We start from the raw sequence: 15,391 nt of genomic DNA on the forward strand, positions 1-15,391 counted from the left end.
TATTTGGTGTATATACTAAATAAAATGTTATGTCTTATGGTGAAAATCTATGCTGACAGAATTATAACCTCTCTTAAAGGTTATATTTTAAATTATGTGTTTCTTACCTGCTTTGGTCTCTAGTTCAGAGACAGGAGGGCAGAAGGACCCAACCAACCCTATCACTGCTCTACATGGTTCGGCCCCTCGTAGTTTATCTTGTTCTGTGGAAGGATTTCAGGTGCGTACATGGCTGTGACAGTGACATGTATGCGGCCATGTATTATATAATCTATATAATTAGTAACTTAAATAGAAATTTTAAAGGATCTTAAACATAAGCTTACATTAGGGAGAGGAGTGCAAAGAATGCATGAGATCCATGGTGGACAAGAGTAAACCTTCAGCATAACATCTCCCCTGACTCACACGATTTGGAAAATCTTAATGTTATTCAATCTTTGAAAACTAAGCAAAGAGAAGAGTAACAGGAGGAAGGAAGATGAGAAGGAGAGAAGAAAAAAGAAGAGCTAGAGGGGGAAGAGGCGAGGAGGAGGCTGCTGTGCAGTATTGTGTTGGGTTTATTTTTAGCCTTTGGGCCCAGGCGGCATAAGCGTGGACTTCACTGTGGATTTCTCTGGCAATCATGCCTTTGGCTCAGTATTATTAATATGCTTGAGCTATAATTTGCTGTAAACATGCAACACAAGGAATTATATGGGTATGCTTCAGTGACTTATTCTAGGGGGGAAAAACATTAGTCATTTTTGAAATCTAATAATAAAATTGAATGGATTTAGTATATTACCTTGATCAACAGTTTTCAGTTTTAATGAGATTTTGCATTCCTGATCAAGCTCACTGAATTCAGAACAAACCACAGGAACTGTGCTCTCTATCCTCAGCTGGTATTCTTTTCCATCTTCTGATATAGTGCTGGATTCAGGCTGTAGCTGGTACGGGAAAATATGTAAAGCAGTCATGTAAAAACAGAATGTATTTCTGTGATATAATAAGTTCTAAAGGGGTTTTGTTTTTGTTTTTTTCTCAGCAGGTCATCTTTTGCTAAATGAGCTGCTAGTAATAACTTAAACACTTGAATTTTTTTTTAATTACATAAGATCAGTAAAACCAAGCCCTTAAAAACATCAGCAACACACAGAAGAACACATGGAGTTGCTGTACTGCTCTGAGTTTGGGTATTTGGTCTTCCAACACACGGTCGTCAGAGTGGTTGGGGCCTGCCTCAGTGATTCTGGTTTTGTGGTGGGCGCTGGAGAATGGAGGAGACAGAAGGATGCCTATATCCGTCCATTGCTTTGCTAATGTTTACTGACACACTAATGGAAGAGTCTGTTTGTCCTTAGAGATTAATATTATCCCTGATATAAATTAGAAATCTAAATAATTTTTAACACATAAATCAAAACATCATTTTTACCTGAAATATCTCAACTTTAAGCTTATTTCTCAGCCTCTGCTTTCCACAGCTGGAGTTGCTGAGTACTGAAACCTAGGACTGGTCCTATCCTAGTTCATAGGCGAATCCTTTTTTGAGGCAGGAAGTTTTTAGACAATCTCTGGTCTTGGTTAGCTTTCAAAACAAACAGTTCTTAGTTCAGAATACTCTCGCTGTTAGCCTAATCAGAAACAGTCCCTGAGGGCTGACCACTGGCCCTCACAGTCTACTGAGTTCTCACCAATAGAGATCCAAAGGTTCTGTGTTCACAAGGTCTGAGCTCTGCTTCCCCTCCCACGGTGACTATGTCATTCTGACAACCTAGTTCATTCTTCTTGTTCTCTTCCCTGCTCCCTGTTGTGTATAAATGGTCTTCATTTAAGAACAGGCTTTGTACTGGTTCTGAGTCCTGTTCTTACAATCTATTAATTATCCAGTCTTGTTCTTGAACTAGAGATGGGCCCAGGTCAAACTCCAGCGCCGTGGCTGAGACCTCAGTGGGTGCGCAGTGCTCACCTGCCTAGATCTCCTGGTACTGCTCCACTCCCACCGCTCTGGATTCTCTGCCATTACCTAGAATAGCTCATCAGTTCTTGAAGCCCAGTGCTACCAGCAGTCACCGTAGATATTGCCTGTTTAGATAGCACAATTTTTGCAGTTCCTAAGTCCAGGTTTCTGGGCCAATTCTACTCTAGCCAGAGGCTATAGTACTTGACCTGGTACCTGTCTTCCAAAATACATGATAACTAAATATCGATACTCTAGCTTTTACTTACACAATAGAATAAATTATGAGGGTAGAACTTATGCTTTATTCTAACTTGAACTATTTTTTTGGGGGAAAGCAAGTATATTCCAACAGGGCCCTTATTAACAGGGCCCTCAAACTTGCTGTGCATTAGAATTATTGAGGTTATTTTTCAAAAATACAGACTCTTGGGTCTCAACATCAGTCTGTGATGAGGTCCTGTAACCAGCATCCACAAATCACAGTATGAAAAACACAGTTCCAGAAGGATAATCTTTCTCATCCATCCCCACTGCTACATACCTTAATGCCTGCAAAAAATTCTTGGCTTTCGATGGCTGAACTTTTTACATGTGGTTTCCCCAAGAAAAAGATGGAAGCCGTACAGAATATCTATAAATATTAACAAATAATCATTTAGCAATAATATTATGGAGGTAATATGTGAAAATTATTATATTTAAGTGCTTAATTTTAATTTTTGGTATATAGCACTTAAGAGACAATAATTAAGAACTTGCTTAAATATTGAGAAAAATTCTATCTTTATAAAATATTACTCAAACCTCAACAAAATTAAAGTAGACTTTGTATTTAAGATATATTGAAAATGTATTAAGATATATTATTTCTAGAATAAAAGTATATCATTTTAAGACCAGAAAGGGACATAAAATTACAAGGTTTCACCTATAATAATCAGCAAATTGCTAGAAGCAGATAGTCATAGTTACTAAGATTACTGACTCATCAGTTATCACTAGAGTTGGCAGAATTAATCAAGGGAAAAAGAAAAAGAAAAACATTAGTGCTTTCTTTTATGGAGACAAAAGCTATTTTTAGGATATGATTTAAAAATCATTTTTGCAATTTAACACATTCATGAAAGGAAAAGAGAAGAAAATGCGGTTGCTTTTGAACATACCCTATCTCCGAGTCTGACATTTATGCCATCCAGTTCTAAAAGAGAGAATGCCTGAACTGTGGTCTCCTGCTTCAGCTCCTCTTTGACTTCCTGAGCAGAAAGCCTAGACCACGCTATGAGAAATCCCACTGAGTTGTTGGTAGGGGAAACATCAAAAGCACACCTACAGAAAACCCTGGACTCAATCAGCTCCACCACAACTTCGGGCCTTCCTGGAGGTGGTGGTGGCAATGAGGCAGACAGCTGACCTGGTGGGAGAAAATTCATAATTTTAGTTGGGCATTTTAAAAAAATGGAGACTGGCTTATGGGAAAAGCTGACAAAGACTGTAACTCAGGGATTTATATTAAGGGAAAATAAAATACATTTAGAAAAATAATTATTCGCTAGCAATCAGCAAAGTAGCACATTCTTATTTTGATCCATAAGCACATAAATATTGATAGCAGAGAAATTAATCAGCTAGTCAAGCTTATATTAATGTATGCTGAATATGTCTACCCTTGAAAAGTCTAGCTCTTGAACAAAAAAGTTAATTTACCTCCTTTTCAGCTATTACCTTTTCTAAAATATATAACAAACAAACAAAATTAAGGTTTTTTACATTATAATTTCTTGTTATAAAGAAAAATAGTCACTATAATGTAAAATCAGATGACTTACTGTTTTACTCATAACTCAGCTCCTCATTACTCTGGGTTGAAAGAGCTGTTTCTTATGGGAGTGATTACACTGTCTTAGTGCAATATACCAGTGAAAAATAACCTTATTCTTTTCATTTTTCTGAGGTTCAAAATGTTTGAAGATTCCTCCAGGAACTCAGGAGGGAGGTTTTACAATTTTTATCTCTGGCATTTGTAAGATGAAATCTGGGAATCTAAAATGTTCCTAAATAAGTTTTAAAATTTGTTTTGTTGTTTTAGAAAAGAAAAAAATATCTGAGTGATAAATTTTAAAAGATTTTTAGAATGTCCTAAAATGTACAGATATTTTTCTATGGTATACATGGCTATTTTTTGATAATCAAAATAGTAATTTTCAGCCCTATAATGTAGATTTTGAAAAATTCTGAGAAACCTTAGCCTAAATGTGAGAAGGGGGGAAACTTATGTACTTACAAATATTTTAAAGGGTTATTTTTTAGAGATCAGATTACAAAATTCCAATAACAAATCAATTGTTTTCAAATTAATCTAAATAATAAATATTTTGCCAAACATTTTAAACATTAGACCAAATCATTCATTAAGTCTTGAAGGAAATAATAGACTAGTAATGAGTCTGTACTGATATTTTAAAAAATGTATTTGAGCTAAAATTTCTTCTTAAATAAACTAGGAAAAAGAAGTTGAATTTCTTTTTAAACAGAGAAAAATTATTTGCAGAAATAATGGTTAGGAATAAAGTGAAAAACGATGAAAAAGTAAGTAGCTCATAAAAATTAAAACTTTTGAATCACAATTTTAAATAGCATTAACTATCTGGGTGAGCTGATCATTGCTCACAACAGTGTAGATCAAAGAAAATTTGTTTAAAAAAAACTTAAAGATTTCAAAAATGACATGTAAATTATTTCCACTTGAAAAGCATAATTCCTAGACAGACCACAGTGTGGTGATTACCAGAGGGAAAGGGGACTGGGGCACGTAGGAGAGGGTAAAATGGGGATAAATGGTGATGGAAGGAGACTTGACTTGGGGTAATGAACACACAATACAATGTACAGATGATGTATTGTAGAATCGTACCCCTGAAACCTACGCAATCTTATTAACCAATGTCACACCAATAAATTCAATAAAAAGGAAAAGCACAAGTATTACTGCTTTGCCAATTCTACTACTAGCATATATTAAGTGTTACATTAATATAGTCTCTATTTTATCATAAAGCTTTACCTGTTAACTTTTGACTCATTTTTATGCATGTGTTACTTGCCCAAATTGCGTATGATTTTGAATAGCATTTTTTCCAGTTAATTGCATAAACATTCTGAATAGCATAACAGGTAGCTTAAATTATTGCTCATTCAAGGGAGAAAAGTGATTTTACTACAACATATGTGTGTGATAAAGATAATCCAAATCTATTACACCTTTATGGTTAAAATTACTATTATTAGAAATATTATTTTATTCTCTTAAGAACTTAAATCACAGGGTCTAAGTACACTGAGACTTTCAGACAAAATACTAGCTTGTTGAAAGAATGCTAGAAAAGAGGACTGGAAAATCCATTTATAACTGGAATGGGGCATAGAAAAGCAACTCAGAGTATTTATTTTGAGGATTATTATAATAGTTATATTAATTTTTAGGCATGGTATCTGAATATTATATAATCTACCTAATTTGTTTTGTCATTATGGCTTATTTCACCATAAAAAATCTTTGTTACTTATATTAATTATATGTCAATAATCCTACATTCATTTAGAATATCACATTTGGACAACAGGTCCCAGAGAAGGCTAATGTTTCAATAAATAATTTTTATTTCTGCCCATCCTTTAGGAAGATATCATAAATTTTATTAGACAATCTATTTAGAGTGATTTGTCTTGAGGGATATTATAGCAAGCGGTTTCTTAATATTTGAAATAATTTAAAAATTTTAACTTAGAAAATGAAAATTATAGATTGAAAAGAGAAGAAAAATTATGACCACCATTATCACTTTTGTTGTTTATCTTTCAAGACTTATTTGGTACAAATGCAATCATCCCTAGAAGACAAAAATAAGATTGTGGTGCTTAACCTGATTTCTTAGTTACAATATGCCATGAGTATCTACTAATATCAAAGAATGCATTCCTGCATTTTAATATTGTTTACAGAATATTTTATCATTATGGATACATCAAATGTATTGAACCAACCAGCAGTTATTGGATAGTTGCAATTGTTTCATATTATTAGAAAAATGCTGTTATAAAAATTATACCTGCACACTTCTTTAAATATTTCTCTAAACTAGATTTTTGGAAGTCAATTCGCTAGGGACAAATACATGTGGATTTTTAAGATTGTTGAGATAAACTGCCAAATTGTCTCATAAAATGACTACCGATATACATACATGTCTGTAGGGTATGAACATGGCCAACTCTGCACCTTTGCTGATTCCACTGCTATGTCTTATAGGCATGATAAAGTGATTTTTATTTTTGATACCCACTAGACTGGGATGTTGTCAAATATTAGCACAATTAAACATCTAGAGTAAGTCACAGAACCTAAAATCCTATTGAAATTATTAGTTTATAAATACATTATTAAAAATAAAATCTGATACTTACGAACACAGTCACCTTCAATTTCAATTTCATCAGGGCCACATGGGTGTAATTTTGCATCAGAAATAGCTGCAAAAGATTGAGGCTTTTACACTTATCCACTTGAGCATAAAGATGTAAATATATTTATATATGTCATATACATGAGATGACAATACTTCAGAGAGTATGTTTTAATACAGATTAAACATTTCTTTTTTTTTATAATAAATTTTTTTCCTTTTCAGGACAGGATCAAATGGAGATAACTTGGGATTATATTTTTAAACAATTATAGCTTTTACATCTTGTTTTCTAAATTTTAGTCTGCATTAAGTAATGAAACGTTACACTCTTCAGAAATTTATACAACAGTTGGTTTGATGTCATTTCCTTGGGAATTGTCTTTCCCATAGTCATGCACAGGATTCAGAAATGTGTCGACAGCTGTCATGGTGATACTTATAAATCCAGTCACATTGTTGGTTTATTTCTGGACTCTATTCTTTTCCATTGATCTATTTGTCTCTCTTGGTGCCAACATAACACTCTGTAGATTCCTGTAATTTTAGAATAAGTCTCAAAGTCACATAGTGTAAGTTGTCCAACTTTTTCCTTGTCAAAGTAGTGTGGGGATTATAGGTACTTCTATTTCCATATAAATTTTAGAATGAACTTATCAATTTCCATACTAAAACTTGCTGGAATATTGATTAGGGCTGTTTTGGAACTATAAATCATTTTGAAGAGAATTGACACCTTAACATTGAGTGGTTGATTTCACAAACATGGTTTATTGCTCCATTATTTTAGGACTTCTATAATTTCTGTTAGCAAAAATTTATAGTTTTAACTGTATAGTTCTTGTACACTTTTTCCATATTTACTGCTAAGTATTGCATATATTTGGCACCATTATTGGTATTTTACATTACATTTCTGATTGTTTATTGCTAGTAAAAAGAAATATAAATGATTTTATATGTTGACCTTTTCTTTCAGTGTTGCTAAACTCACTTAATAGCTCCAGTAGCTGTTTTGTAGATTCCACTGAATTTTCTAACTAGATGATTAAGTCATTTGCATTTATGTTCTTGAGGGATATTTTTCCATACTTTTCTTTTCTTGTAATGTCTATATCTGGTTTTAGTTTCAGAATAATGTTAACCTAATAGAAGTTTAGAAGTAGTCACTCCTCTCTATTTTTCCGGATGAACTGTATAAAATTGGTATTATTTTCTTCTTAAATGTTTAGAAGAATTCCCAAGCCATCTAAGCTTGGTGGGGTGGTGGGGTTTTTTATTGTGGTTGTTTGTTTTTCAGTGGGATAGATTTTAATTAGAAAAAACAATTTCTTTAATAGGTTATCTAGTTATTTATTATTATTTTTTAATACTCACCTGATATTTTTTTCCATTGCTTTTCAGAGAAAGTGGAAGGGAGGGAGGGAGAGAGACAGAAGCATCAATGTGTCTCATCGGACTCATTGCCTCCCCACATGCCCTGACTGGGGTGGGGAGTGAACCCCGAAACCCAGGTACAGTGCCCTTGACCAGGAATCAAACCCTAGAACCTTCGGTGTGCAGGCCTATGCTCTAACCACTGAAACACACCAGCCAGGGCTATCTAACTATTTTTGAGTGAGCTTTGGTTTTCTGTGTATTTCAAGAAATTTGTTCACTTTATTTAACTTGTCAAATGTACTAGCAGAGTTCTCCACAATAATCCTTTTTTAAATTCTTCTGGTATCTGTAGAATCTGTAGTTGTATCTCTCTTTAATTCCTGATGTTGATCATTTCTGTATGATCCTCTTTTACTGATGAGAGTGGATAGAGTATTATTTTTATTGAATTTCTGAAAGAACTAACTTTTGATTTTCTTTAATTTTCTGTTTTGTGTATTCTGCTCCATTGGTTTTCCCTCTGATCATTATTTCCTTTTATCTTCTTACTCAGGGTCTCATTTCTGCTTCTTCTTCTAGCCCCTTAATGTGTATAAGCTGAGTTTTTATATATGTGACCTTTTTTTTTTTTTAATCTTTATTGTTGAAAGTATTACAGGTGTCCCATTTTCCCCCCCAATTGACCCCCTCCACCTTGCTCCCACCCCCTCCCCAGGGCTTCACCTCGTTATTGACTGTGTCGATGGGTTATGCATATATGTATATAACTTCTTTAGTTAATCTCTTCCCACCCTCCACCCCTCTTCCCTCTTTCCTCTGAAATATGATCGTCTGTTGCATGTGTCAATGTCTCTGGATCCATTTAGCTTGTTAGATTCTTTTGTTCGTTAGCTTCTTCTTAAAGAAGACCCTTCAACATTTCCTGTAGTGCTGGTCTGGTGGTGATGAACTCCTTTAGCTTTTTCTTATCTGTGAAGCTCTTTATCTGACCTTCAATTCTAAATGATAGCTTTGCTGGGTGGAGCAATCTTGGTTGTAGTCCCATGTTTTTCATCACTTTGAATATTTCTTGCCACTCCCTTCTGGCCTGCAAAGTTTCTGTAGAGAAATCAGCTGACAGTGGTATGGGTGCTCCCTTGTAGGTAACTAATTGCTTTTCTCTTGCTGCTTTTAAGATTCTCTCTTTGTCTTTAACCTTTGACATTTTAATTATAATGTGTCTTACTGTGGGCCTCTTTGGGTTCTTCTTGTTTGGGACCCTCTGTGCTTCCCAGACTTATAAGCCTATTTCTTTCCCCAGGTAGGGGAAGTTTTCTGTAATTATTTTTTCAAATAGGTTTTCAATTTCTTGGTCTCTTTCCTCTCCTTCTGGCATTCAAATAATATGAATGTTGGGCCTCTTGAAGTTGTCCCAGAGGCTCCTTAAACTATCTTCAAATTTCTGGATTCTTTTTTCCTTTTGCTCTTCTGGTTGGGTGTTTTTTGTTTCCTCATGTTCCAAATTGCTGATTTGATTCTCAGCATCCTCTACTCTACTGTTGATTCCCTGTAAATTATTCTTCATTTCAGTTTGTGTAGCCTTCCTTTCAAATTGGTACTTTATTATTTCATTGATTTTCTCAGTTATTTTCGTATAACTCTTACTAATATGGTTGAGCATCCTTATAAACAAAATTCTGAACTCTGTATCTATTGGCTTGCTTGGATCTATTTCATTTAGTTCCTCTTCTAGAGATTTCTTCTGTTCTTTCCTTTGTGACATGTTTCTTTGCCTCCACATTTTGGCTGCTTCCTGGTGTTTGCATCTATATATTAGGTAGAGCTGCTATGTTTCCTGGAATGTGTAGAGTGGCTTTGTGTAGTAGGTGTCCTGTAGGGTCCAGTGGCTCAGCCTCCCCAGTCCCCTGAGCTGGGCCTTCTAGGTGCTCCCCTGTGTGGGCTGTGTGCTCTGTCCTATTGTAGTTGAGCCTTGGTTGCTGTTGGCGTCACTGGGAGGAATTGACCCCTGGGCCAATCGGCTATGAGGACAAGCCACTGCTACAGCCAGAGAGCTGCTGTGCTGGAGACACCCCTATGGAGCAGGATTGACTTCAGTGGAGCTTTGGTGTTCACCAAGTGCACCCCTTGAGTGTCACTCATGGATGTGGTAGGGTTGTAATCCAGCGTGGTCGAGTCTCACCACCAGGTGCACTGTCTCTGGGGCCTCTGGGGAGGTGCAAAGTCAGCCTGTGCCAGTGCCTTGCCCAGGGCCACCCAGCATGAGCTACTCAGCAAACCGTAGTTGGCTGCTACTTGTGCTGGGCTTGGAGGTGCCCAGGAGAGGCCCAGCTATGAGCCAGTGCAGCTGCCGCTAGTGCCAGGCCTGGGGCCGCTTATCAAGCCGTATGGGGCAGCTGCTGCTTGTTTGAGAGATTTTAGGAAAGTCCTAAGCATGAGGCTCGAGAGGCCACTTGCACAGAAAAACCCCTGGAAATGTCCTGGATGAGCAGCAGGTGGGGGGGGCGGGGCCTCCGGGAATCACGGGGCGGGGCCAAAGGTGCGAGTCAGGTGCTGGCGACTCAAACATGGCGCCTGCCTGCCGGCTGTGCGGGGAGGACTCGCCACAGGAGCCATGGCCTCCGCCAGCCCTTCTGCCTGGGAGGAAGCCGCCCTCCGCCTCTCGCCTGGATCTCAGGCAGGTTAGTTCCCCCCCGAGTGTCCCGGGTCCTTTCCGGCTGCTGCCCGGCGCTGGGCTCAGAGGGAGCGTCCGAGTGAGTCCGTGCCGGGCCCTTTAGAGGAGCTGCTGGGGCTCCCGCAGCCTCCGTGACCCTCAGGGACAGTCCCCGCTGGTTTCACAGCCCGAAGCTGTGGGGACGTCTCTTCCCGGCCCTGGGGCCCTGGGCTGGGGGCTGCTGTGGGGCTGCGACCCCTCACTCTTCTGGGAAACCCCCGCCGCTGAGATTCCTTCCTGGGTGTGGGCTCGCGGCCTCGTCTCTGATTCAGCCCCGACCCGCCCGCGTCCCCGCCCCTCCTCCCGGTCTCGATGCTCCTTCAGCTCCCTGGTTGTGGGGCTTCTGTGCAGCCGGGTCTCAGGAGGCTCTGGTGACGGTGGGTCTGTGTTTTAGTTGTGATTCTGATGTGGTTGCAGGAGGCGGCGGGTACAGCTGTTACCTGCGCCGCCATCTCGTTTCCCCTGTGACCGTTCTTATTTTCCAATATAGATGTTTGGTGGGGTTTTCTTTAAATTAACTTCAAACTTTTTCTAATATTCTATCTTGGTAAATGTTTCATGTGCGCTTATAAAGAATATTGACGTGCCGTTGTTGGGAGAATCTTCTGTAAGTGTCATATAGACCTTGTTGGCTGATCATTTTTCTCCATTTTTGCTGTTTTTTTTCTACATCATCAATTAATTATTGTCAGATGGGTGTTGATCTCCAACATTAACTGTAGATTTGTCTATTCTTAAATGTCTATAAGTTTTGCTTCAGGTATTTTGAATCTCTGTTATTAGTTACATAAGTATTTATAATTGTTATGTCCTGTTGTTGAGTTGAAACTGCTGTCATTAGAAAATGACCCTTGCTTTTCCAGGTAATATCCTTTGCTCTGTAATCTACTTTGTCTCATATGGATATAGCCACTCTAGATTTCATGTGATCCATGTTACCTAGGTATATATTTTTCTGTCTTTATACTTTAAAGTATATGAGGTTAAAAACCTCATTTTTCTTTATAAAAGTGGTTTGTCTGGGCAGCCTGTAGTTGGGTCTTGCTTTTTATTTTTATTTTTTAATCCAATCCGACTTTCAATTGGGGCATTTAGACCACATATACAGGGGTGGGCAAAAGTAGGTTTACAGTGTTTGTATGGAAAATAATACAATAATTAATAAATAATACAAGAATAAATTCTGTGTTTCACATACTCACAACTATAAAGCTACTTTTGCTACCCCTGTATTTAATATGCTTCCTGATATTTTAAGATTTAAATTTATCATGTTGCTATCTGTTTTCTGTTTGTCCTATTGGTAGTTTTCACCTTTCTCTGAATCTTTAAAAAAAAAAATTAAGTATATGTTATGCTTTCATTTTATCTTCTTTGTTAGCTGATTAACTATAATATTTTATTTTTGGAGGTGCTCTGGGGTTTATTTATTTGACATGATGCCTCCTCATGTATAGCATAAAGGCTTAACTAGCTTGCTAACTAGAAATATGAAAAATGTAAAAACAATTTCCCCATGGATTCTTCTAAATAAGTAGCATGTACAAATATTTTCATTTAAGTGGCTTTATCACAAGTATCTTGAATTAATGTTTATTTTCTCATTTGGCTTCTAGAAGTCTCTGACAGTAAATAAACTGTATGAAAATAATATATGAATTATTAAAAACACAAAAATCATGAGAATATATTTCTAAGTAACATGTTTTCTTTAATTTTTGCTGCTTTGATGATTTAAAAATATATGTGACTGATTGTTGTCTTTCCAAAAGCCACCAAGGTGTGATTGGTTGAGGGCAGCCATGTGTCCAAGTAAAAAACTACCTTTCATAAACTGTCTTGAAGGTAGAGATGAGCCAGAAAATTCTTCTAAGTACCTGTGATAAGGCTTTTTCCAAATAAGCTCCATAAGAGGAATTAAGTTTCCGTCAGCGCAAGCCCTCTTTGACCCGTTGGGCTTTCCCTTTTACCCTCTCTACAATGCTGATAAGAACGCTAAAACCGTCACCCTAAAAGGAAAGCCAGAGACTCATGAAGACCTTAGCCTGACATTTTAAAGTGGCCACATCACCATCAGCAGTGACTATCTGCTCCAGATTCACGGTAAGCAAGAAAAAAAGAAACCTTAATTGGATTAAGTGACTGTCGCTTTAGTTTGCCATCCATGCAGTCTGATTCAGGTTCTAAATGGTATCTTAAGGTAAGTTTTTATTGGCAAATCAGAGAGGATATTTCATGTATATATGTCTGATTAATAACTTATACATGAAGAGTGAAAATAAAAATCACTTCCCAGGAATTCCCTCTCCCTAAAACCAATAGGAGCACTTAAATAAGGTAAAAGAGAGAAATAATTTTGAATATTCAAACTTGAGAAATTTAGTGGGTAGTAGTGACATTACAAAACAGGGAATATTTTTTTGAGTTTTAAAAGCACGTCACAAAATTGCAAGTTTTAAGTATTGGATTTTAAAATTTAATGTAAACAATAATATCTCTGTTGATGTCATTGTATTTTATGGTATTTTCCTGTGTGAAAGTTTTGTTTTCATTTTTAATAGTTGTCATTGTTTCTTAAACTAATGCAGGTAATTTCTTTCCATTGAAACACCTATATAATTTTCTACAAACATTTGGTAATATTATTTGAAATTTTACAAAATTCACTATTTTTTTTTATGACAAGAGTAGTGAGAAATACCAAAGAGACATTTTTCAAACTCTCTCATCTTGGCCACCCAGTGAAGCTGCTCCATCTCTCTGGATTTTCTCCTTCTCAGTGACACTCTATTAACTGAGCAGATGCTGAAATCAAGTATTGAACATGCTGCTTTCAGCCAGGGTTAGCCGGCCAGCAGCTGTGTAAGAAATGTGAAGATTTACTGGCTCACTCTCTTGGGATCATTGTCCAAAGATTTCCCAATGCATAGAAAATAAAATGCAGAGTTCCCTACATGTCAGGCCCCGCTCCCCTTCCAAATCCATATCCTATTATGTTCTGGGAGATCCACCCTCCGTCCTGTTTTCACTCTTGTGAGACCACATTCCTATAACCTTAAGGTCTTTCACGTATTGTTGCTCTCTGGGATGTTCTTCCCCCCACTCTATCTGACCAAGGACGGTTTACCCTCAAACTCTCAGGGTTAAGGCTCTGTTCTCAGAAGAGGCTTTCGCTGAGTGACATCTCATTACAAATTGCACCCTCCCCTCCAGTATTCTCATCTACAGCAAATTTTAATCTCTTCATCTATATCGTTAATTGCAATTTGTGATTATATGTAAATTCTTTGCATCTGTTTTGCTGTACCTGTGTTATTTGGGGTTTCCTAGTTTGGAAAGTCTAACAACCTCGGGATGAAAATGTTCATAGGTGGTACTCATATAGTTATTATTATTTGCAAGTGTTTGCCTAACACTGGTCTATAACAGTATCTTCCAGGATTTGCAGTCTTTCATATGAATTTGCTCATGATTAGACTGGGCTTGTGGCTTTTGAGGAAGAATACCATAAAGGAGAAGTTTTCTTATTATTAGTAAATAAATGACATTAACGTACATTATCACTGGTGATGTTAACCTTTGATACTTTCACATCGACAAATTTTTTTGAGGATTTTAAGATCTTGGCAAAGAATCCTAAACAAATCTGGCCAATTTAAACCAGAAATTTAGCTTCACCCGAGCAATCATAGTAAACCAAACCTCTTGAGCTTGGCATTAGCTCCATACAACCTATCCAGAGACTGGCACAAACACACCAACATACACAGTCCCATGATTAGCAGATCATGTGCATTACCCATGTTTTCTTACCTTCTGCACAATATCCCATACATCCCTGAGTGGGTTGTAGTAAGTACACAAAAAATTGTCCACAGTTTCTTACAGACACCGGGATTTGAAAAAGACAGCAGTCTTTCGTGGTGCTGAGCAAGAACTGCCATGTGGCACAGGCTGTCAGTTGCTTGATCTCCCCAGGTGCAGGCAGTGTTTCTGAGTCTCCCAGAGACAGCCAGATGGGAGCCTGTGTTCCGCAGTGGTTCATCTTTTACATCAGAGAAAACAAAAGTTGAAAATCCAATTTATTTTTATATATGGCAGATAAAGCAATTTTGCATGTTTTCTAAGCAATCTTTAAAATACTTGATTATCAATCATATTTTTAAAAATATAATAACTTGTACCTGTACTACAAAAGAAAAAGTAACTTTGTGGAATAGTACACTTAAAGGTAGAGTTTTCATAATTAATACAATCTTATTTGGTTTAAATACCTTTATTCCATTTGCTACATTTGCATTATGAACAAGAGAAATTCAGTATCAGACAACTTAGTAAAATAGCTGATACATTCTAAGACGAAATAAGTCAGTCTGAAGTCATCTTAACATACAGCACAAAAATAAGCTAATCTTGGAGAGTTCTTGAAAAATTACTGGAAATAGTATATGTAAGAAGTTCATGTACAGTTCAGGAGGCATAAAAAAATCAGGGGAGAGGAAAAAATTGGTTGGTAATATGGAAAAAATGAAGGTAAAGCCTCACTTGAAGCAGATTATTAACATCAGTTTCAGATGGAGAATAGAACTAAATAGAAAATTAACCCAGGAAAAATAAGAGACTATATGTGATTTGGGAAGAACTGAGGCATGTATTAAATGCATGACTGTGGGCAACTAACATCCTTAGCTTTTGTATTAAGTGAATTGTAGCACCCACCTCACTATGCTGTGAAGTATAAGTAAAATAACGTATATAGCACAACTTCTACATAGCAATGTCTCCATAATCACTAGCCAGACTATAATTCTTAATATATTATTATTATTTCCATGCTTAAAAGCAAAGGAAAAATCATAAAGGAAAAGATTGATAGGTTAAATAAGTTTAAAA

The 15,391-nt window shown here is 36.7% G+C and overlaps 1 protein-coding gene across 1 annotated transcript in view; it reads right to left on the reverse strand.

The window, feature by feature from the left end:
- The window catches only part of VWDE (von Willebrand factor D and EGF domains), a gene marked incomplete at both ends in the record, with an annotated part of 62,386 nt that overhangs the window by 42,237 nt on the left and 4,758 nt on the right, over positions 1–15,391 (reverse strand). The window contains 5 exons of the mRNA XM_081146978.1: positions 788–932; positions 2,490–2,579; positions 3,112–3,359; positions 6,410–6,475; positions 14,312–14,543. Coding sequence (XP_081003104.1) covers positions 788–932; positions 2,490–2,579; positions 3,112–3,359; positions 6,410–6,475; positions 14,312–14,543 — 781 coding nt within the window. The remainder of the gene's footprint in view (positions 1–787; positions 933–2,489; positions 2,580–3,111; positions 3,360–6,409; positions 6,476–14,311; positions 14,544–15,391) is intronic.

This window comes from Miniopterus schreibersii (assembly GCF_964146895.1).
Source record: "Miniopterus schreibersii genome assembly, chromosome: 9".
NCBI classification, from domain to species: domain Eukaryota; kingdom Metazoa; phylum Chordata; class Mammalia; order Chiroptera; family Miniopteridae; genus Miniopterus; species Miniopterus schreibersii.